The 16,683-nt window shown below is 39.5% G+C and overlaps 1 protein-coding gene across 1 annotated transcript in view; it reads right to left on the bottom strand.

Annotated features, from left to right (window-relative positions):
• Positions 1-16,683, bottom strand: part of IQGAP1 (IQ motif containing GTPase activating protein 1) — a 76,551-nt gene that overhangs the window by 15,067 nt on the left and 44,801 nt on the right. Inside the window, exons 13-26 of the mRNA XM_059824185.1 lie at positions 16,499-16,659; positions 15,852-15,976; positions 12,091-12,254; positions 9,226-9,316; positions 6,670-6,837; positions 6,177-6,319; positions 5,656-5,826; positions 4,454-4,537; positions 4,284-4,355; positions 4,122-4,191; positions 3,474-3,682; positions 2,303-2,458; positions 1,978-2,141; positions 580-804 (exon numbers count right to left, since the gene is read on the bottom strand). Coding sequence (XP_059680168.1) covers positions 580-804; positions 1,978-2,141; positions 2,303-2,458; positions 3,474-3,682; positions 4,122-4,191; positions 4,284-4,355; positions 4,454-4,537; positions 5,656-5,826; positions 6,177-6,319; positions 6,670-6,837; positions 9,226-9,316; positions 12,091-12,254; positions 15,852-15,976; positions 16,499-16,659 — 2,003 coding nt within the window. The remainder of the gene's footprint in view (positions 1-579; positions 805-1,977; positions 2,142-2,302; positions 2,459-3,473; positions 3,683-4,121; positions 4,192-4,283; positions 4,356-4,453; positions 4,538-5,655; positions 5,827-6,176; positions 6,320-6,669; positions 6,838-9,225; positions 9,317-12,090; positions 12,255-15,851; positions 15,977-16,498; positions 16,660-16,683) is intronic.

The following is a 16,683-nucleotide window of genomic DNA, read 5'->3' as shown; positions in this document are numbered from 1 at the left end:
CCAACACAATAGAACACAGTAGAAACCTCAAGTTCTAGCAAATCACATGCATTGGAAGAAAAAGAAACCAGAATGACACAAAACCATCTAGCACAATCAAATTGTCATCAGTGGCTGATATTAATTAGAAAGATGTTAGGACTAAAAGAACTGCAATGTCGTGCTTCTCCTCCAGCAAAACAGGCTTTGTTGGCTTGCAAATAGTACTTAAGTTTACACAGGCTATACACGACATGAACAGAGACTGACACGAAACTGATTCCCAAAGACTTTTTCTTACCATGATTTCTTTTAGGTTAGAGGGCGTGTCATAGCTAATTAACAAGTCAACATAGGTAAACACCAAAGAGCATTTCTTCTTCCATCTCCTAATAAGAGTCCCTTTCAATACCCTCAGCACCATCACCAGAACATTATCTTTAGAACTCTCAGATGAAAGTCGTCTTGGGGAGATGGAAAAGCCGGTATCAGTTGGACAGATGCTTGAAGTGAAGCCAAGGATAGTTTGGAATGATTAACCGACCACTGCGAAGCAGCCGAGCAATGTTTAGAAAAACACAGTAGTAACACTTCCCATACCTGGCCTCGCCAGTTTGAGACTCCATCTGGTTGACCCAAGACTTGTAAATATCCACCGGATCAGTTTTGATATTGAGTGATTTGTCATCGATGATTTCCTTCACAACCGGTGCCAGGATCTGCCTCAGGGCATTCTGACCACGGGCACCACGGTTGAAACTTACCACCATTTTAATAACAGTAGGATTCCCAGTCACAATTTCATGTATTTGGTCTACTTTTGATCTGAAGAAGAAAGAATCTGTATGAAATATGAGGTACACATAATTCTGTCAGCTTTAGATACATTTCTCGGCATAAAACAAACTGTTAAAAAGCATCACCCTCACGAAACAGATGATGGATTTGTACTAAAAATTTCAATACAGCAATAAACTACAATACTGTGTAAGAACAATACTGGAACACTTCTCAAGACAGACGAGCCAAGAAACTAATGACCTCTGTTTGGGAATTCCAATGCAACTTGCCAGTAGTCATCTCGATGACAATGCAAATCCAACTGTACATTTTATTTGAGAGCACGATTCAAAAATACAAAGGGAACAGAGCATTTTTTATGTAGAGAAGAAAAAGAACAGCAGGTTTATTCCAGTACTTAAAATAAGAAAAGAAGCAATTGACAACAAAAGCCACTCCTAGCATAGTGCTACGTGAAATACAGCAGTGGGGAATGAAGCGTCTACATTTCCCCAGACTACTATTCCAAGCATGAATTTAAGGGGGGGGGGGAAATCTCTTTCAGAAGTTGTTATTTGTTTCAGGGCATATACCCTCTTCATGCTTAAAAAGCATTCCAAAGAATGCTTGAAAAGTAGTTCCTCAAATATTTTATTGCACATTCTTCTTCACAGCAAGTTATGCACTTTAAAGAACTGAAATCATGTAACACTGAGCTCCTAAGGCTCAACCAATCAAGCAAAACATGCCTGAAGTCAGCCAGAGTCCCTAATGCTGACAGTAAACAGAAATGCCAAACAATAAAGCCTCTTGGTTTCAGTCTCCTCATAAGCTTTTGGAAATCCAGAGAGCTTATTGTTAGCTCTCTCCCTGGCTTGTAAAGCCTGAGTTTGCAGTTTGTTGGAAGTGTTTATAACCAGACACTTGAGAATTGACATTAGACTGAATTTTAGGATGACTTTGCATCAGATTAAAAGTAGCTGCCATGTTGAGCAGTGAAATCTTGACCGAAGTAAAAAGCCCTCATCCTCAAAGGACATACGCAACTCTTCCTTTATAGACTACATTAAGAACAGATATGAAACAGGAAGAGGAGAACGAAGGGACAGTTTAGCATTATCTGCATATGAGCATGAGACATAACATGAAAACTGCCTCAATTTGTGAAACTGCCAAAACTGATTCAATAGCAAGAATGTGCCATATGCTACCACGTACTTGATCTCTTCCTGCAATGCTGTTTGGAAAAGCCGCAACAACAGGTACTCCTCCCTTTGATTAGATGCATAGTTATACAGCGTGAAGATGACAGAATCCATGAACTTTGTGGATTTGTTTTGAGGCATCTGAAAAATCAGCTTGGCCAAGTAGGTTGGGTTAGTCTACAACAACAAGAAAAATTCCTTAGTGTGCATGTCCACACAGGCCAGTGTTACTAAGAACTACAGCAGCTCAAAACTACATTTTGCATAAGCAAAGACTGTGCCAAGACATACAAGCCTCTATGACAAGAGGTTACTGAGCAGCATTAGAAGCTGCTTACCTGAAGTAAGTAGAACAGATGCTGATAGGCTTCCAGCTTTTCTCTCTTCTCTTTGCTCAAAGCTTTCAAACCTCCCCTTTGTTTGTTCAGCATCATCATGTCAGAGAGCTGTTCCTTGTTCTTCTTGGTAAGTTTTTTGCTATGAGAAACAACATCCTGGAAAGAAAGAATAGGGACAGATTCCACTCTGAGTATTTTATAACAGGCAATATTGGAAAACAGTTGCATCTGAGAGCCCACTTCTCTTGTATGTGGAAAGGCAGGGTAAGGTATGCCTGGGGCTATTAAAATGAAGCATTACTTGCTACGGTAGCAATTTCTCTGACAGGAAATACATGTTCTGCTTTGTCCCCGACTTCCCGAATTTGTCTGAAATCCTAAAAGGATTAGTCACTCTTGGCAGCAATTACTGTCAGAGCTGGTAGCAACCTGAAGACGCCTGAAAATGTCTTCTTTTTTAAATTGGCCTTAAAACCCCAAAATCCTGTTTCATACTCAGCTAGCTTGCTAACCTCTACCTACTCCAACAGCAATGGCACTTTTCGCTGCAGGCACCAGCCCAAAAGCTGCAGCCTCCTTCTGAGATTGATTTCACTATACCAACTGAGATTTTACGCTGGGAGGAGTCTAGTGTCATGCCATCCAGGACCAAATGAAAAGCTGACCAGAACTTCAGCTTGAAGAAAAGGCAATGCTCTATCAGCAAGAGGGTTTTTTTTTGTGAAATTAATCACATCAGTCAAGTGATAGAGGGGGCCTCCTTTAACCAACAAACACCAAGTGGCACGAGCGTGTCTCCTGCCTCCGAAATCACCCTCCTCGCTGCAAGCTTGTGGCATGTCACTTGTTTAACCACAAAGGAGCAACAAAACAGAGTTCTCAAACCCTTCAAACACACAATCTGTTTGCATTTGTTAGGTCAAGATAGTCTGGTGTTTCTCTTTTTTAGCTTCAGGTCTTGTTTCTTCTCCTCCTACAGTTTTCTTTCTAGGGATATATACTAAATTAGTGGAATGGAGTAAGAACATACTGGGAGTAAAATCTGCAAGTCTGGGGCAGCGTTTTCCGCTGGGCCTGAGCAAGCGATATCCAAGGCCAGGAGGTCTCCATGCTAACTACCACTGGGCTCAGTTCAATCTGTAAGTTGGTCTCCCATCAGCACATTTCCTACCTGCAATGTAATTTTGTTTTTCACTAGCAGACCAATTTTGATGTCCATGAGATTGAGGTCATTTTCCAGTTGCTGATTGGATCGGATCAAGGTTACAACTTCCTCACGCAGTTTCATTAGCTCAAGCTCCTCCTGAAAATCTTGGTCACTCTGATCGAGCAAGTGGACAAATTTCCGAACCACAGCCATAGGTGGGTTTTCAGCATTAACTAGAAATAGGCAAGAAAAAAATCACAGGACGGGACACAGAAGTAAATATATGCCTTATCTATGTATAAATAGCAGATTAAGGAACAGCCAGAATAAAATTAGCACCACCATGCCTAAACAGCTTCTGACATTCTGAATTTCTTGTTTTGAGTAAATCATGAGAGAAGCAAACAGTAAAGAACAAAGTCAGTATCAGCCTAGTGTCATCCACACTGCCAAAATTAACTGCAAAGCTACAGTTCTGTTTTTCAGCAGCAAAAGCAACATCTGGAATCAAGTTTTCCTTTAGCCTCAAGAACTACCTACTCTCCGCACTGCCCCACCAACTTCATCCCAATCGCTCTTCAAAACTATCTTGATGTTATAGATCACACTAGCAATATCCTTGGCAAACAGAGATTCGAGGCACATCAGTTTTATCCTCTTGGCAATACTTACTGAGGGTTTTGTAGTCTTCTCGTGCTTTGTTTGCTCGGATAAAGGCTTGAAGTTTTATGACATCATTTATCTAGGATTAAGGAAAGAAAAAAGCACTTGACCTCATTCTGGAAAGAGCACAAAAGTCAGGTACTGAATTAATTTAACAAGATAGCCTCTTACGTGGTTTCTGAAATACTGCAGACGATCTCTGTAACGTCTTCTGGCTTGATACATCCTGGTCATTGACTGAATCTACAGAAGGGTAATCAAAATACTCAGATAAAAACCTTCCCTACAAAGTTCACTACCCAAAATGTTTACCAAAAAAGTCAGCAGGCAGCCTTCACTACCTTCACTACTTGGTCCTTTTGTGCTCGCAGATAATCCAAACGGATTTGATATGCCTTCCTCTGCTTGTAGCCGCGCCACTGGGACTGAAAAACAGAAAACAGGTGCACTGACTTTACTTTTCTTTAATTAAGAAAAGTAATTACAAATCTGAAATGCTTTCTGCTCCTCAGCTTCCAACTTCCCTTTTGGCTAAATAAAATGTGAGGGAGTCATGCTTATCTTATCAAGAGATATACAGTGTGAAGCATTAACTATTTCACCAACTGTAATCAATGAGAAACTCGAAATTACCCCACGAAGAGCCTCAGCCTTCTGAAGCACAGTTAGAAATCAAGGATATAGCTAAACAGTCAAGTTGTTCTACATGAGGATCATGTGTTAGATGCTGCTGCTGGCGAGAACAGCGATGTAACATTATAAGCCTTCAGAGCAGACCACTGCTACTGATACTTGGAACAGAAGTTAGGCAAGGGGCTGGACTACACTTACAGGGAGAGAGTGTTATTTTGATGAGCTGGGAGTGGGTTTGGGGGTTTTGCAGTGGGTTTTTTCCAAATATACACACAGAGTGTGTGCTACTTAGGCAGAAACAACACACACATATACTGGCCAAATAATAAAGTGGTAATAGGGTGCAAAGCTATTTCATTTGCACACATTTCAGTTACAACACCAGAGAAAGATTTTTTTCATTGTTCTCCCGTAAATGTGCCCAACCTCATGCTGAATTATCCCACCATCTCTTTCAGGTCCTCAATGCTCCAAATCCCTGGACAAATCTGAAGAGAAGAATCTTACTCAGGAATACTGAAAACCATGTTGTTTCTTTTCAATTAATGAGGAAACACAGTAGTAATTGATCACATGGTATTATCACCATAAAGACGTATGACACACTTCATATTGCCCTATTCCCAAAACACTGAATCTGACAATAAAATTATAGGTAAACCTTCCTCAAGTAAGTTTTCCTCTCTCCAGTTATGCCTGAAGAGACTTTATTGATTATATATGATATAGAAAAATAAGTAATATATCAAAACTCTTTGGGAGAAGGAAATGCCTTTAGATAGTTTGCAAAATGAGGTGAAGACAACTATGTGTTGTAACTATTTGAATTGAACAAAACCTGTCAATAAGCTTGTGTATAGAAAACAATCGCAGAGTAAGAGTTTCAAACATAAGTAAAGGGTATCATTACCTGAATGCAAGTGATTGCTGGGACTTGTTTCTTCAAAAAATTCATTCTTGAGTTGAATTCCTGCCGAACAAGATATCCTCGACAGCAAGCCTGAAGTTTCGTTATCAGGTTCTCATTGGCCAGCCACAACTGCTCTCGGTTGTATGCTGCAGTGACTCCAGATATGGTGCTCTGGATTAATGTTATGGTAGGAAGAAGAGCCAGAAAAAGAGAATGGAGATACAAGAAATAGGATGTTACACGCCAGCTTTCTGTATTGTGCTTATGAGAAACTTCCAAGTTGCCTTTCAATAAACAGCAACACCATGGTCCTGTACCCTTTTACTGACAGGATGAATTTTCCCAAAATGGGACAAGACCTTTTGACACACACCATCTGACGATGCCCAGTGAAATAAATGAGTTACTAAGCTTGTTAACATGACTATTGCATTGAAGTGTTCTCTCTCAGACCTGCATTAAGGATGGGAATGGTAGCAACGTCAACTTTTCAGAGAAAGAGTATGTGTTATCTACCCTACCTGTATCTCCTCCCGTGACAGCTGTGTGTCATTTTGCACAAATTCCGCTGGTTCATCCCATCCTCCCTCTTTGGTCCGCAGGTTATGATAATAATGATAGCCTCCTCTCACCCAGTGTTTCACCCATTCACTGCCATTGCCCCCTAAGAGCAGAAACTGCAGTGTAAGTCTCAAAAACAGACAAGTGTCTTACCTTTCCCGCATACAAATGTTACAACTAGGAAATCCACATATACAGATGCTCCTTCCTCTGGGCAAGAGAAGGAATGTTTCTGAGTCCCTAATGACCAGAACTACCTAAACACATCACATTCTACAAGTGGAGCATATTCTACTAGTCACTTTTTTTTTTTTTAAATCTTAGTTCACAAAGCATCCACATTGCCACCTGTAACACAAGACTTCTCCCCAGAGGCTTTTTTACCTCTGGTTCTCATTGCACATGCAATAATCTTGAATTTATTTCACTAACAGTTAGCTACTTGAGGTTCACCTGTTGCCATTTTTCTTTTCTTGACTTCTGACAGCTCTCGCTGGTATGTCTCAGCACATTCTGGAGTGACTCCATATAGCCCAACATCCGGTGAACGCAAGGCACTCAGGGTTTGACTAACATCACCATGGTCTACTGCTTCATTAATGGCCAGAATTCCTAAGGAGACTTTGATAACACAAGGAAGCAGGTTATCTTGGTATTCAGGGGCTCAGTGACCCACAGCAAACACAGAACGACAGAACAGAGCAAGGCAACATGAACACACACTTACAACTGGTGTGTGTATATACACACAAGTATTTAAGTATATATAAACACAAAATACAAATAAAAACCAAGCAGACAATTTGTAGTATAGAGGCCTATTCAGTACGCAGTGTCCACCCATACATAGTACTGCACCTGACAGCACATAATTTGTGTGCTCCGAGTCCCAGTATGGTGCCAAGTCACCACCAATATTTCTCAACAACACACAATGTTTTAGCTCTACTCTGACATCTGTTTTAGTTAAAGCAGTTTCTTCTGGCAGAGCCAGTCACAACTCAAAAGGGGCCTTTTCAACAACTAGTACCATCCATCCCTAGTGAAGAAAGTATGGAGTAGTTTGTAAAGAAGTCAAAAACCTGATTGGGGAAAGACAGGAGGCAGAGGAAGAGAAAAATAACAATGCGTCATTCCAGGGCTATTCCAGAACTGCAATTCAAATACAGACATATTCACAAGAGCACAGGAATCCCACTGACAGAGCAAAGATGAAATACAGTAATTTTCAGCACTAGGTAAGACTGCAAAAAAATCTGTTCATACATGGATAGATAAGGGTATCTGAAGATCTTATTCAGGCTTAAGGGCACATACTTTAATACCGCTTTTGACCAAATGTTCCTTGGCATGACATACAAGCTGCTGCCTTGCAGAAGTGCTCAGTGGGTGGGAAAAGGGTGAAAAAATTGCACTGGTACTGCTGGGAACAAACAGTAAGATTAACAGGTAAAGCTCTGCACTACTCCCCCTGCCTATTTTTTTATGCAGTTGACAGGGGAATTCACTGACCAAATAATGTCATCAAAAGCAACTGAACTAGGCCATGGAGTTGTACAAACTCATTGTGTCTTTCGTTTCAAAGCTTTTTGTGAACCTGTTGATTTTTTGCTCTTCTAAAACATCTACAAATGAAGAATCCAAATGGACAAGGCACAAATAAAAAAGTAAGCTCATTTTTGCACCAACAGAGCGAGGACAAGAGGAATCAACTGTGCCAGAAACTCTACATATCTGATACACAGATTCATTAAGAACTCATATTGAGGGCAATCTCGTCCAATCCCATTCTCAAAGCTGGGCTAACTTCAGGGCCTTGCCTGACTGAGTTTGGAAAATCTAGAAGGACAGAGATTCCACAGTGTCTTTGGACAACGTGTTTTAGAAGGGACCAGAGAGATTCCAGACTAAGATAAAACTTTTCAGTTTCCAGTATGGTTGCCTATTCAAAGCAAAAGCAGAAGGGACTGACTGTGCATCATTGGATAACTTTAAGTATCAGCCTAACATCAAATGAGAAGTTTTGGAATTGGAAAGCAAGATATTTTATCAGCACACCAGAGATGAAGACACAGAATCAAGAAAAATATAAGGTGACTATAAAAAGAGAAAACAATCAGTTTACTAATACTGTACAAATCAAGCAAAACAAGCAAACAGGTGCAAACACTGAACGTAATGGGAAATTAAGAGATTGACAGTAAATGCAAATAGAACAATATCGTATTTTAAAAATATATAAAAACAACCTCTCTGAAGCATGTGGCACCCAGTAAACAAACAGCATATACAGAGAACAGGCCATTAGACTATATAAGAAGACTTTAAAAATCTTCATGTTTTGTTAAAGAGAAAGCTTCCGTCAGGAACAAAACTCAAAAAACCCCACAAAAACAAGAAAACCCCCACCAAAAAAGTTAAGCAAAGAGTAGTAATTACTTCATTGTTTCTGGAGACAGAAAAGACATTATTATAAAGACTGGGATGTAATCATGGGTGGGCCAGTCCACCTGCAAACTGTGCTAAGGAGCAAAAGTGGGTATCACTGATGTGCATTATTGTCTGTATTTGAAAAAGATGCGAGGTAGTCTAGAAACACTCAAGAGAACCAAGACAAGACAACAGTATGCCACACAAACAAAAGGTAACGCGCACCAGAAAACACCATTTAAATTGTACACGCGAACATTCTCATACATAACTAACCAGCCACAGACACACGCAATTAGTTGCAAATGATGAATAATTTGATAGAGATTTGCCCAATGAGGTAACATGCTCACATGCAAAACTGGAAAAATGGCATATCCCCTCAAAAGGTAAGAAATTTAATATCTGAGGAATCTGACATTCACTCTTCAAATAAAAATTACTACACCAGAAGCACGTAAGTGCATTTGATTTCCTTTGCCACATTTACATGACATTTCTAGTTTCCCATCTTGCCTGAAGTAACCAGTATTTGGTTGAAAATGGGGATTAATTGCACTATTGTGTCACAATACTTACATCTCTCAGACTCCTCTGTGTCCTTGTTAGCCCTATGAATCCCATCCTGAATTTCATCTAGCCAAAGTACAGCTGTTTCATCCTGCGTGTCCTGAAGAGAATATGATGAGAAAAATATACACAGCATGAGGAGAAAAGTATTGCTATTTTTGCAACGTAACATAACCCGTACTCAACAATAGCCAATATAGTAGTTTTCCATATCAGAGGGAATAAGCAGCAATTCAGTCTTTCTAACTGAGTCCAACACAAGGACATCATGTGCATTTCTGACTAGTAGAGACTACTATGGCATTACCAGACTCAGTATCTCCTCCCACTCAGAAACTCTTTTCAGGGAACAGAACGAAGAAGAAATTCTGTCAATGGGAATCACTCTGACAAGCAAAGAAAACACAAGGCCAAGGACTAGGTACCAGTTAGTCCTAAAGCCATACTTGCTAAGAGGACGTGACTTTCCAGAAACACAAGTTAGTCCTTCAACAGAACATGGCTACAAAGAGTTTTTAGAACAAAAAGCTGCCAATGCACGTCTGTGTGCAGAAGCTAAAACCTGTTGGGTAACTAATGCCACACCAGGCTGTTCTTGTCTGTGTCCACAAAAGTTCACAAGCCTGTACAAACTAGCAAACAAAAAAGCACTGTACATATTGTGGCTGGGTGTACATGCACAACAGTCAAAGCCACGTTTTAAGTCTTTGTCTTAACAGATTGCTCATCAAAGAGCAGCGATCGCAGAGTATCCGGCATTTTGGCTGGGATTTGAAGAAATCCCATCAACTAATATTACATGCAGAAATTTGAGAAGAGGAAAGAAACAAGTGTTTAGCAAGTCCCAAAATACAATGAAGAACAATGATCCAGCAGTTGCCAAGCATAGCTTCTCCCCACCCACTGTTGCTTCCTGTAGGTAACTACTGAAAGAAATGCTAAGACACAACTGCCACCCCTTTGACAACTCTCATCGTACAAACAGAGCACAGGAAACATTTACTTCTGGTATGGAATAATAATCACACTGCACAGAAGAGCCACTATTTACAGTGTTCAAGAGCTTCAGGGCCAGACTGAAAATTAACATTTCCTTACATGCCCTCCACATTTTTCCCACTGTTTTGGCAGGTCTGCAACTGACATGCTTTATGATATTTCCTTCAAGAGACTAAGGTGTCTTTCACAGACAGATCTCATCTGAAAGCCCAGATAGTCCCATGAGAGTACCAGCAACAGCAAAATTCCTGTCCAGGGAGTGGGGGAAAATAATCAAAAAAACAACTTCCTGTACTGTAATCTCTACCAGCAGAAGTCAACCCAAAGACTACCGAAGCCATCCTGTGCTTTTCTACAGATTTACTGTTGCAGGCTTTCTGGAAGGTACACACAGTGTAACATACTACCGGGTCTACTGTTTTTCTCTCTCTCTCTCTCCTCATCACATGAGGAACATGCATCGTATAACGCTCCCCATTCACATAAGCAACTGAACAACATCTTGTGGTGAACTCCAATCCCTCTCAGCCCCACGGTACAGAAATCACTAGTTAGCAAGTAACAGTTGACTTCAGAGAGTGACCATTTTCCCCATAGTGTTACTTTATAATATGATCTTTCAATTTCTAAAATTACTGCCACACTGCTAGGAGGAGCCCTAAACTGAACATACGCCTAAATAAGGTAATTTCACACCAACTGAGAAGTTACCAGCAAGGCCTGGCACAAGCTTAAGCACATACTAAAAAGAGTTCATTATTTCATTCTGACTCAGCGGGAGGAAATGCTTCAGCACAAAATGGGTTCCTGAGGAACAGTAACCCTTTCAGGGCCCTTGAGGAAGCTGCTTAATGATTTTCATCAGAAACACGTACAGTTTTCAGCTAGTGCCATCACGCAGATTTACCTTTAGTCAAAAAAAAAAAATCAGCGTTCAACACAGTCTAGATCTTAGTCTCTATGCAAAATTCTGCGCTGGCATGATGGTGATGAGTTCCACAGCAGAAAAAAAAAAAAGACAACACATAACACTCTCAAGCCACTGAAAGCAGAGACATCTACTAGTTCTTTGTAAACAGATGAGGAAAAAAAAAATCAGTATCCCATCCACACTACTCAAAAATCAGTTGTGTACACATATGCACACTCTCATCCTCTTTCCTAAACCTGTAAGATCAGACTTGCTCTTCCTCTCCCCATCTTTACCTTCAGTCAGTCAGTGAAAGCGGCAACCATGTAGGTAGAAGTCCTTGGCTAATAAGACAGACAACTACTGCTCAAAAAAATCATCAGCAATAGAAGTGTCACCAGGTGACCAACCGGCGTTAGATTACATTTTGTGAGTAGCATGTATTTTGCTTCATTTCTTTTTTCTAATTTATCACTTAAAAGATTTATCACTTAAAAGATTTTTCCACTTTCGGAAACTTTCTTTTTGCCGTATATCACTATGCCTATGACTACATTTAACAAAGAACGCTAAAAAAACAACACTTAAGCTTGCAGGAAGCCTGCATTCAGAAGTTCAGAACTCCTAGAATGAACATGGTCTCCTTGCAAAAACAGATGAGGCGTTATTATTTCTCCGCAAACAAGATGAATATCTCATTCTGGACCCAGGATTAGCTGTAGCAAGCTATCTCATACAGTTAATATTCTTACACCCATCTCTGTAGTTCATGAAGATTCATGTGGTTTGGCTGCAAACCTCCTTCTCTACTATCGAAAGATCAAACTGACCAGGTAAGATCAGTTGACGGTATGCAGAATGTCCAGCCCCCCACTTCGAGTTTTGATTCCTGGCTTTCAGGACCAGTAATAAGCCCATTACACAGATATAAAGGTTTTTGGAGAGGTGCATTTAAGTGCACTCACCTGTGCTTTCTCTCTCTTGGCTCGAAGTAGTGTGTCCTGGTAATGCTGTGCTACCTTCGGGGCTACACCCTCCAATTTTGCTGCAGGAATCTGTAAGGCTTGAATAGTCTTTTTGGTGTCCCCTTCATCCAGAGCTTCATTGATAAGACCAATTGCCAAAATCCCTAGGAAGGAATGCATACGGGGAGAAATACAAAGTTCCATTTTCAACAGACAATCAACAACAATCAGAAGCATTGCTTCAGAAAAGTGCAGTTAGTCCTTCCTAAACCAGGTGCCGGCTAAGAACCACAATATTTAACAGAAAACGTCATTTACTAGTAAATAAAGCAAGACCATTTTGCCACCTTAAAGTAGTCATAATGCTTGGGCACTGCAATTAAAAAAAAAATTAAATAAAAAGAAAAAAAATCCCTCAGGGAGACCACATGCAGGGATAGAATTGAGTCCTTGGACATCCAGCTCAGAGCCACTACAAGAGAATTATCAAAGTCCAAATGGCCAGAGTTCATAGGTTACAGTTTTCCAAGGTTCTGGCTTCTCCAGAAAGAAATCTTCACACGAAGCTGAAGATTTGCATGGAATACCATTTAAATAAAACAATAACTTTAATAAAAGAGTTTTCTAAAATACAAACAGATGTAGCATTAGCTGTATTATCAGAGATGCAGATGCTATTCAAGTACAGTAAAATTTACCATTCAGCTAAATAAAAATAAACATAAATAAATATCTTATAGTTAGCTAAATGCAAACAGAGTCTACATCGTACGTGCCCCACCTACAGCAACCATCACCTGCAAATCGCAAAATAACTTAGGTTGAGATGGACCCTAGAGGTCATCTGATTCAATTCCCTGCTTAAAGAAGGATCGATTCAAATCATGGTTTGATCAGTGCAGAACAAAGATCTTTTAGACAAAAGAAAGTATGGAGCTCAGTGTGGGGATTTCCAGCTTTGGTTAATGTATCCGAACATTGTGACTTTTTCTTCTATGCAGGAAAGAGACTTGCAAAACAGAAGTTTATATGAAAGGCAGAACATCTTAGGGAGAAGGTGGTATTTGGATGAAGTAGAGATTAGGGAAAAATATACGTTGAGGACACTGCAAGAACCAGGATCACTAAAATGATGGCATGGTTTCTGTCAAAAAGCCGATATGATAACTATTTGACTTAGGAAAGGGCACAGAATGTAAATAGTAATTCTCTCTGATTAGTTTGCTTATATGGGCATGACAAGACTACTCCACGGAACAGCAATATTATTACAAATCTTCGCTAGAAAGCATTTTTTAATTTGAAACTATATACAAAGATAGTGGAAATGAAAAAAAATATATGCTCATATGCCTTGAGGACCTTCTCAGACTAATTTAACTTATTCATAGACAGGAGATAAAAGGAGTCCTTGCGTAAGGGCATATATGAAGCAAACCAAAGAATTAAGAAATTCCCTGTAAGAAAAGCTTATCTCATTACAAGATTTTCTGCACCTTTTTTACAGGATAAGGAGTGTTATAACAAACAGGGTGTTGGAACTACACAGACTTTAGACTTCTGCTGTGACCTCTTACATAGAAAAGATACTATGACACTAGTATCTTGGTGCATGCACCCACTGGTGTGCGTCTGTGTTTGTGTGGTTTCAACAAATCTGCTCATGTGACCCAAACAGGAAACTCAGTGTCTATTTGGAGATCCAGGAAACAAGTTAATCAAGACAACAGGCTCTTAAATTAAAATTTAACCCTTTCTAGAGTATAGCCTTTTCAAGGTGAAACAACTCGCAACTACACAACAAGAAGTGGCAGAAGGCACCCGTTTGTCTCAGTGTACTACATAAACTTTATCATCACCTCCACATTAGTGACAAATCTCTCCCCTCTTACAATGCAAGGCTTTGAGTTAAATGTTACAAAGATGGCTTGAAAGTAAATGTCATGCTATTTCCATATGCAGGAGGTTTTCAGTACTGGTCATAACCAAAAAATTATGGTCCCTTAATGAAACGGAAAAAAATTAATAGAAAATTAAACCACTTGATACAGAACCTCACAAGGATCTGTCTAAGAATAAGTTTGCTTAATTGTGCTATTTTCAAGGACTCCTCTATGTCCACTCTGGATTTTAAGTCAACTAATACTGTCTTAGAGAAAGAAAAATTACTCCAATTTTCTGTTTTGCTGAAATTTTCATCATTATGCTCAATCCCAGTCTTATAACTGCTAAAAGACGCTTATTAACATAAAGACTAATAAGAAATAGAAATTTAAAAAAAATGCAGAACTAGAAGCGGCACAGAAGTTAGGTTAACACCCATTCACATTTCTCAGCTTGCATCAGGAATTTTTTCCTTCGTGAATATTTAAGTTTTGGTACTCGCACTTCCCGCATACACTTATAACTTCTACGGGTTTTTGCATATTTTCTGAGCAGGGATTTTTTTTGCACTTTACCAATATTTCGTATTAAAAGGCAACAGCTGTGCAGACATATTCTTCTTCTACTGGTCAGAAGGTCAGTTATCAGTCATTCCAGCTTTTAACTACTAGTGATCATACGCAGTGTTAAAACAGAAAATAAAAGCTTCTAATTACCTGACAGAACTAACTGTAAACAAAGCAATTAATCTCTGAAGAGATCAGCACTTTCCATTTCAACTCTAATTTGAGATTTGGGTCCCAATATCTGGAACTTAGAATTTGAATGGCATCAAACTGATGAGATAATTAAAATGTTCTTTGAAAAAAGAAAAATCTGTATCAAATGTTTTAAGCAAAAACATTTGAATACATAACTGTTGAACAGACAGCACTTCAGAATAAACTTTTTTGGGCATCTCTGTTGATTTATCACTGAATCAAAGTAACTGCAAAAGCCTAGTTCTTTGATGTAATATTTGCACTAGTGATCTTCAAAGAAGCTATAACTTGGAAATAGTGTTAATACAGCCAGGAGTTAAAGGACTGAGAATAAGACCTGGAAATAAACTCCTCTCTCTCTCGTTCATTCAAGCTCCTCATCCACTGTAGAAATGCATCTGACAAATCATTACATCTGAGAATCATCAACACAAAGACGGATAGCTTATTTTGCATTTGCAGGTCAGATTACCCACAGATAAAGAGTAGAGAGAAATCCTGGACTGAGTCTGTGGAACTTCCACTAAATACTGGAAAGGTAAAAAGGCCAAAAGCACATTCAAAAGAAGGACTAAAAGGGAGAAGACGAAAACCTCAACAGGGCAGAGACTGCAGCCAAAGAGAGAGCAAGACTTCAAGAAAAGTAACTTCTACTGAACACAGCAAATTAGGAAGGAGGATGGAGTACTCCAAGACGGGGCTACAATTAACTCAGAGTTTTTGGTAATACTAGTTTTCATTAAATTTGAGGGATTAAAGCAAAATTAGAAAAGATTCTAGACTAATCCTAGACACTGATGGCAGACAATGCATTTTGTTACCCAAAAAGGGTTGAAAGTTGCATTGGAATGATTAATAAACTGTTTGGAGATACTGATTTCAATACCACAAACACTCCTGACTGCCTGATCTCTCCATCAACAGTCCTGCTATCAAGCCTTTTATATTACAGACCACCAAGACTTGCTCACAACTAAGATCTTCCTAGATATCTAATGTATGACACAACTACAAGTGAATCAATAACTTTTTGTATTGACATGCACCTAATTTTTAACACTCCTTATGAGCTAGGACCAGTCTAGCATGAACTGAGCAGAAAAAAAAACAACTTACTTTCATGTTCTTCATGCACAACTATGTTCACACGATCAACACATGACTGGATATCATTCCACGTGATAAATTCATTTCCTTCTGCACGTGTTTGAGCTTTCAGCTTCATCAAATCATCGATGTATCTATCAAAGAACAAAACCCAAACCCAACAAACATCACATTGCAACAAGCTGGCCAGGGAACACACAACACAGCATGAGAATCGTACACAAAGTAGAAGAGGTAACATGAGGGTTGAAACTGGAACAAATACGAAAAGGGGGAAGAAGAGAAAGAGGAAAGGCTGCGTGCAGGATGGTCAGCCCAAATGTGAAATAATCAATGTGAAAATCACTAAAACACTGAATGAGGGTCCAGGGCAAAGAACATGGTGGGTGAGCTGGTATAGTATTAGCGACAACCTAATGGTACCACAACATGACTTTAATGTGAAATCCGTGAGAAAGTACTGAGAGACAGCACAGAAATTAGACCAGTAAGAAACAGTAATCGCAAAAACAAGATGCAAGAGCCAACAGACATTAAATCCATACCATAATAAATAACGTAGAAAGAATGTAAAGTGTAAGAGGAGGAAAAAAAATTCAGAAAGTCACAGAATATAAGCAACATCAAGGACAGACATGATTCCTTGAAATATTCACCTCTGAGAGTTCTCATCCTCGATGTTTGTAAGTCCTGTGACAGGACTGCTCAGTTGTTTCCACACTGTATTTACATCCCCTGAATCCAAAGCCCTATTAATCAGGGCCACAGAAGACAGCATCTCTACAGCAACAGATAATTCTGGATGGGTGAGGTTACCCTGCATACAAAGAGGACAACAAAT

This window comes from Gavia stellata, chromosome 13, assembly GCF_030936135.1.
Source record: "Gavia stellata isolate bGavSte3 chromosome 13, bGavSte3.hap2, whole genome shotgun sequence".
NCBI lineage: Eukaryota > Metazoa > Chordata > Aves > Gaviiformes > Gaviidae > Gavia > Gavia stellata.
Note: the sequence above shows the minus strand (reverse complement) of the source record. Positions and strands in the feature narration are given on the sequence as shown.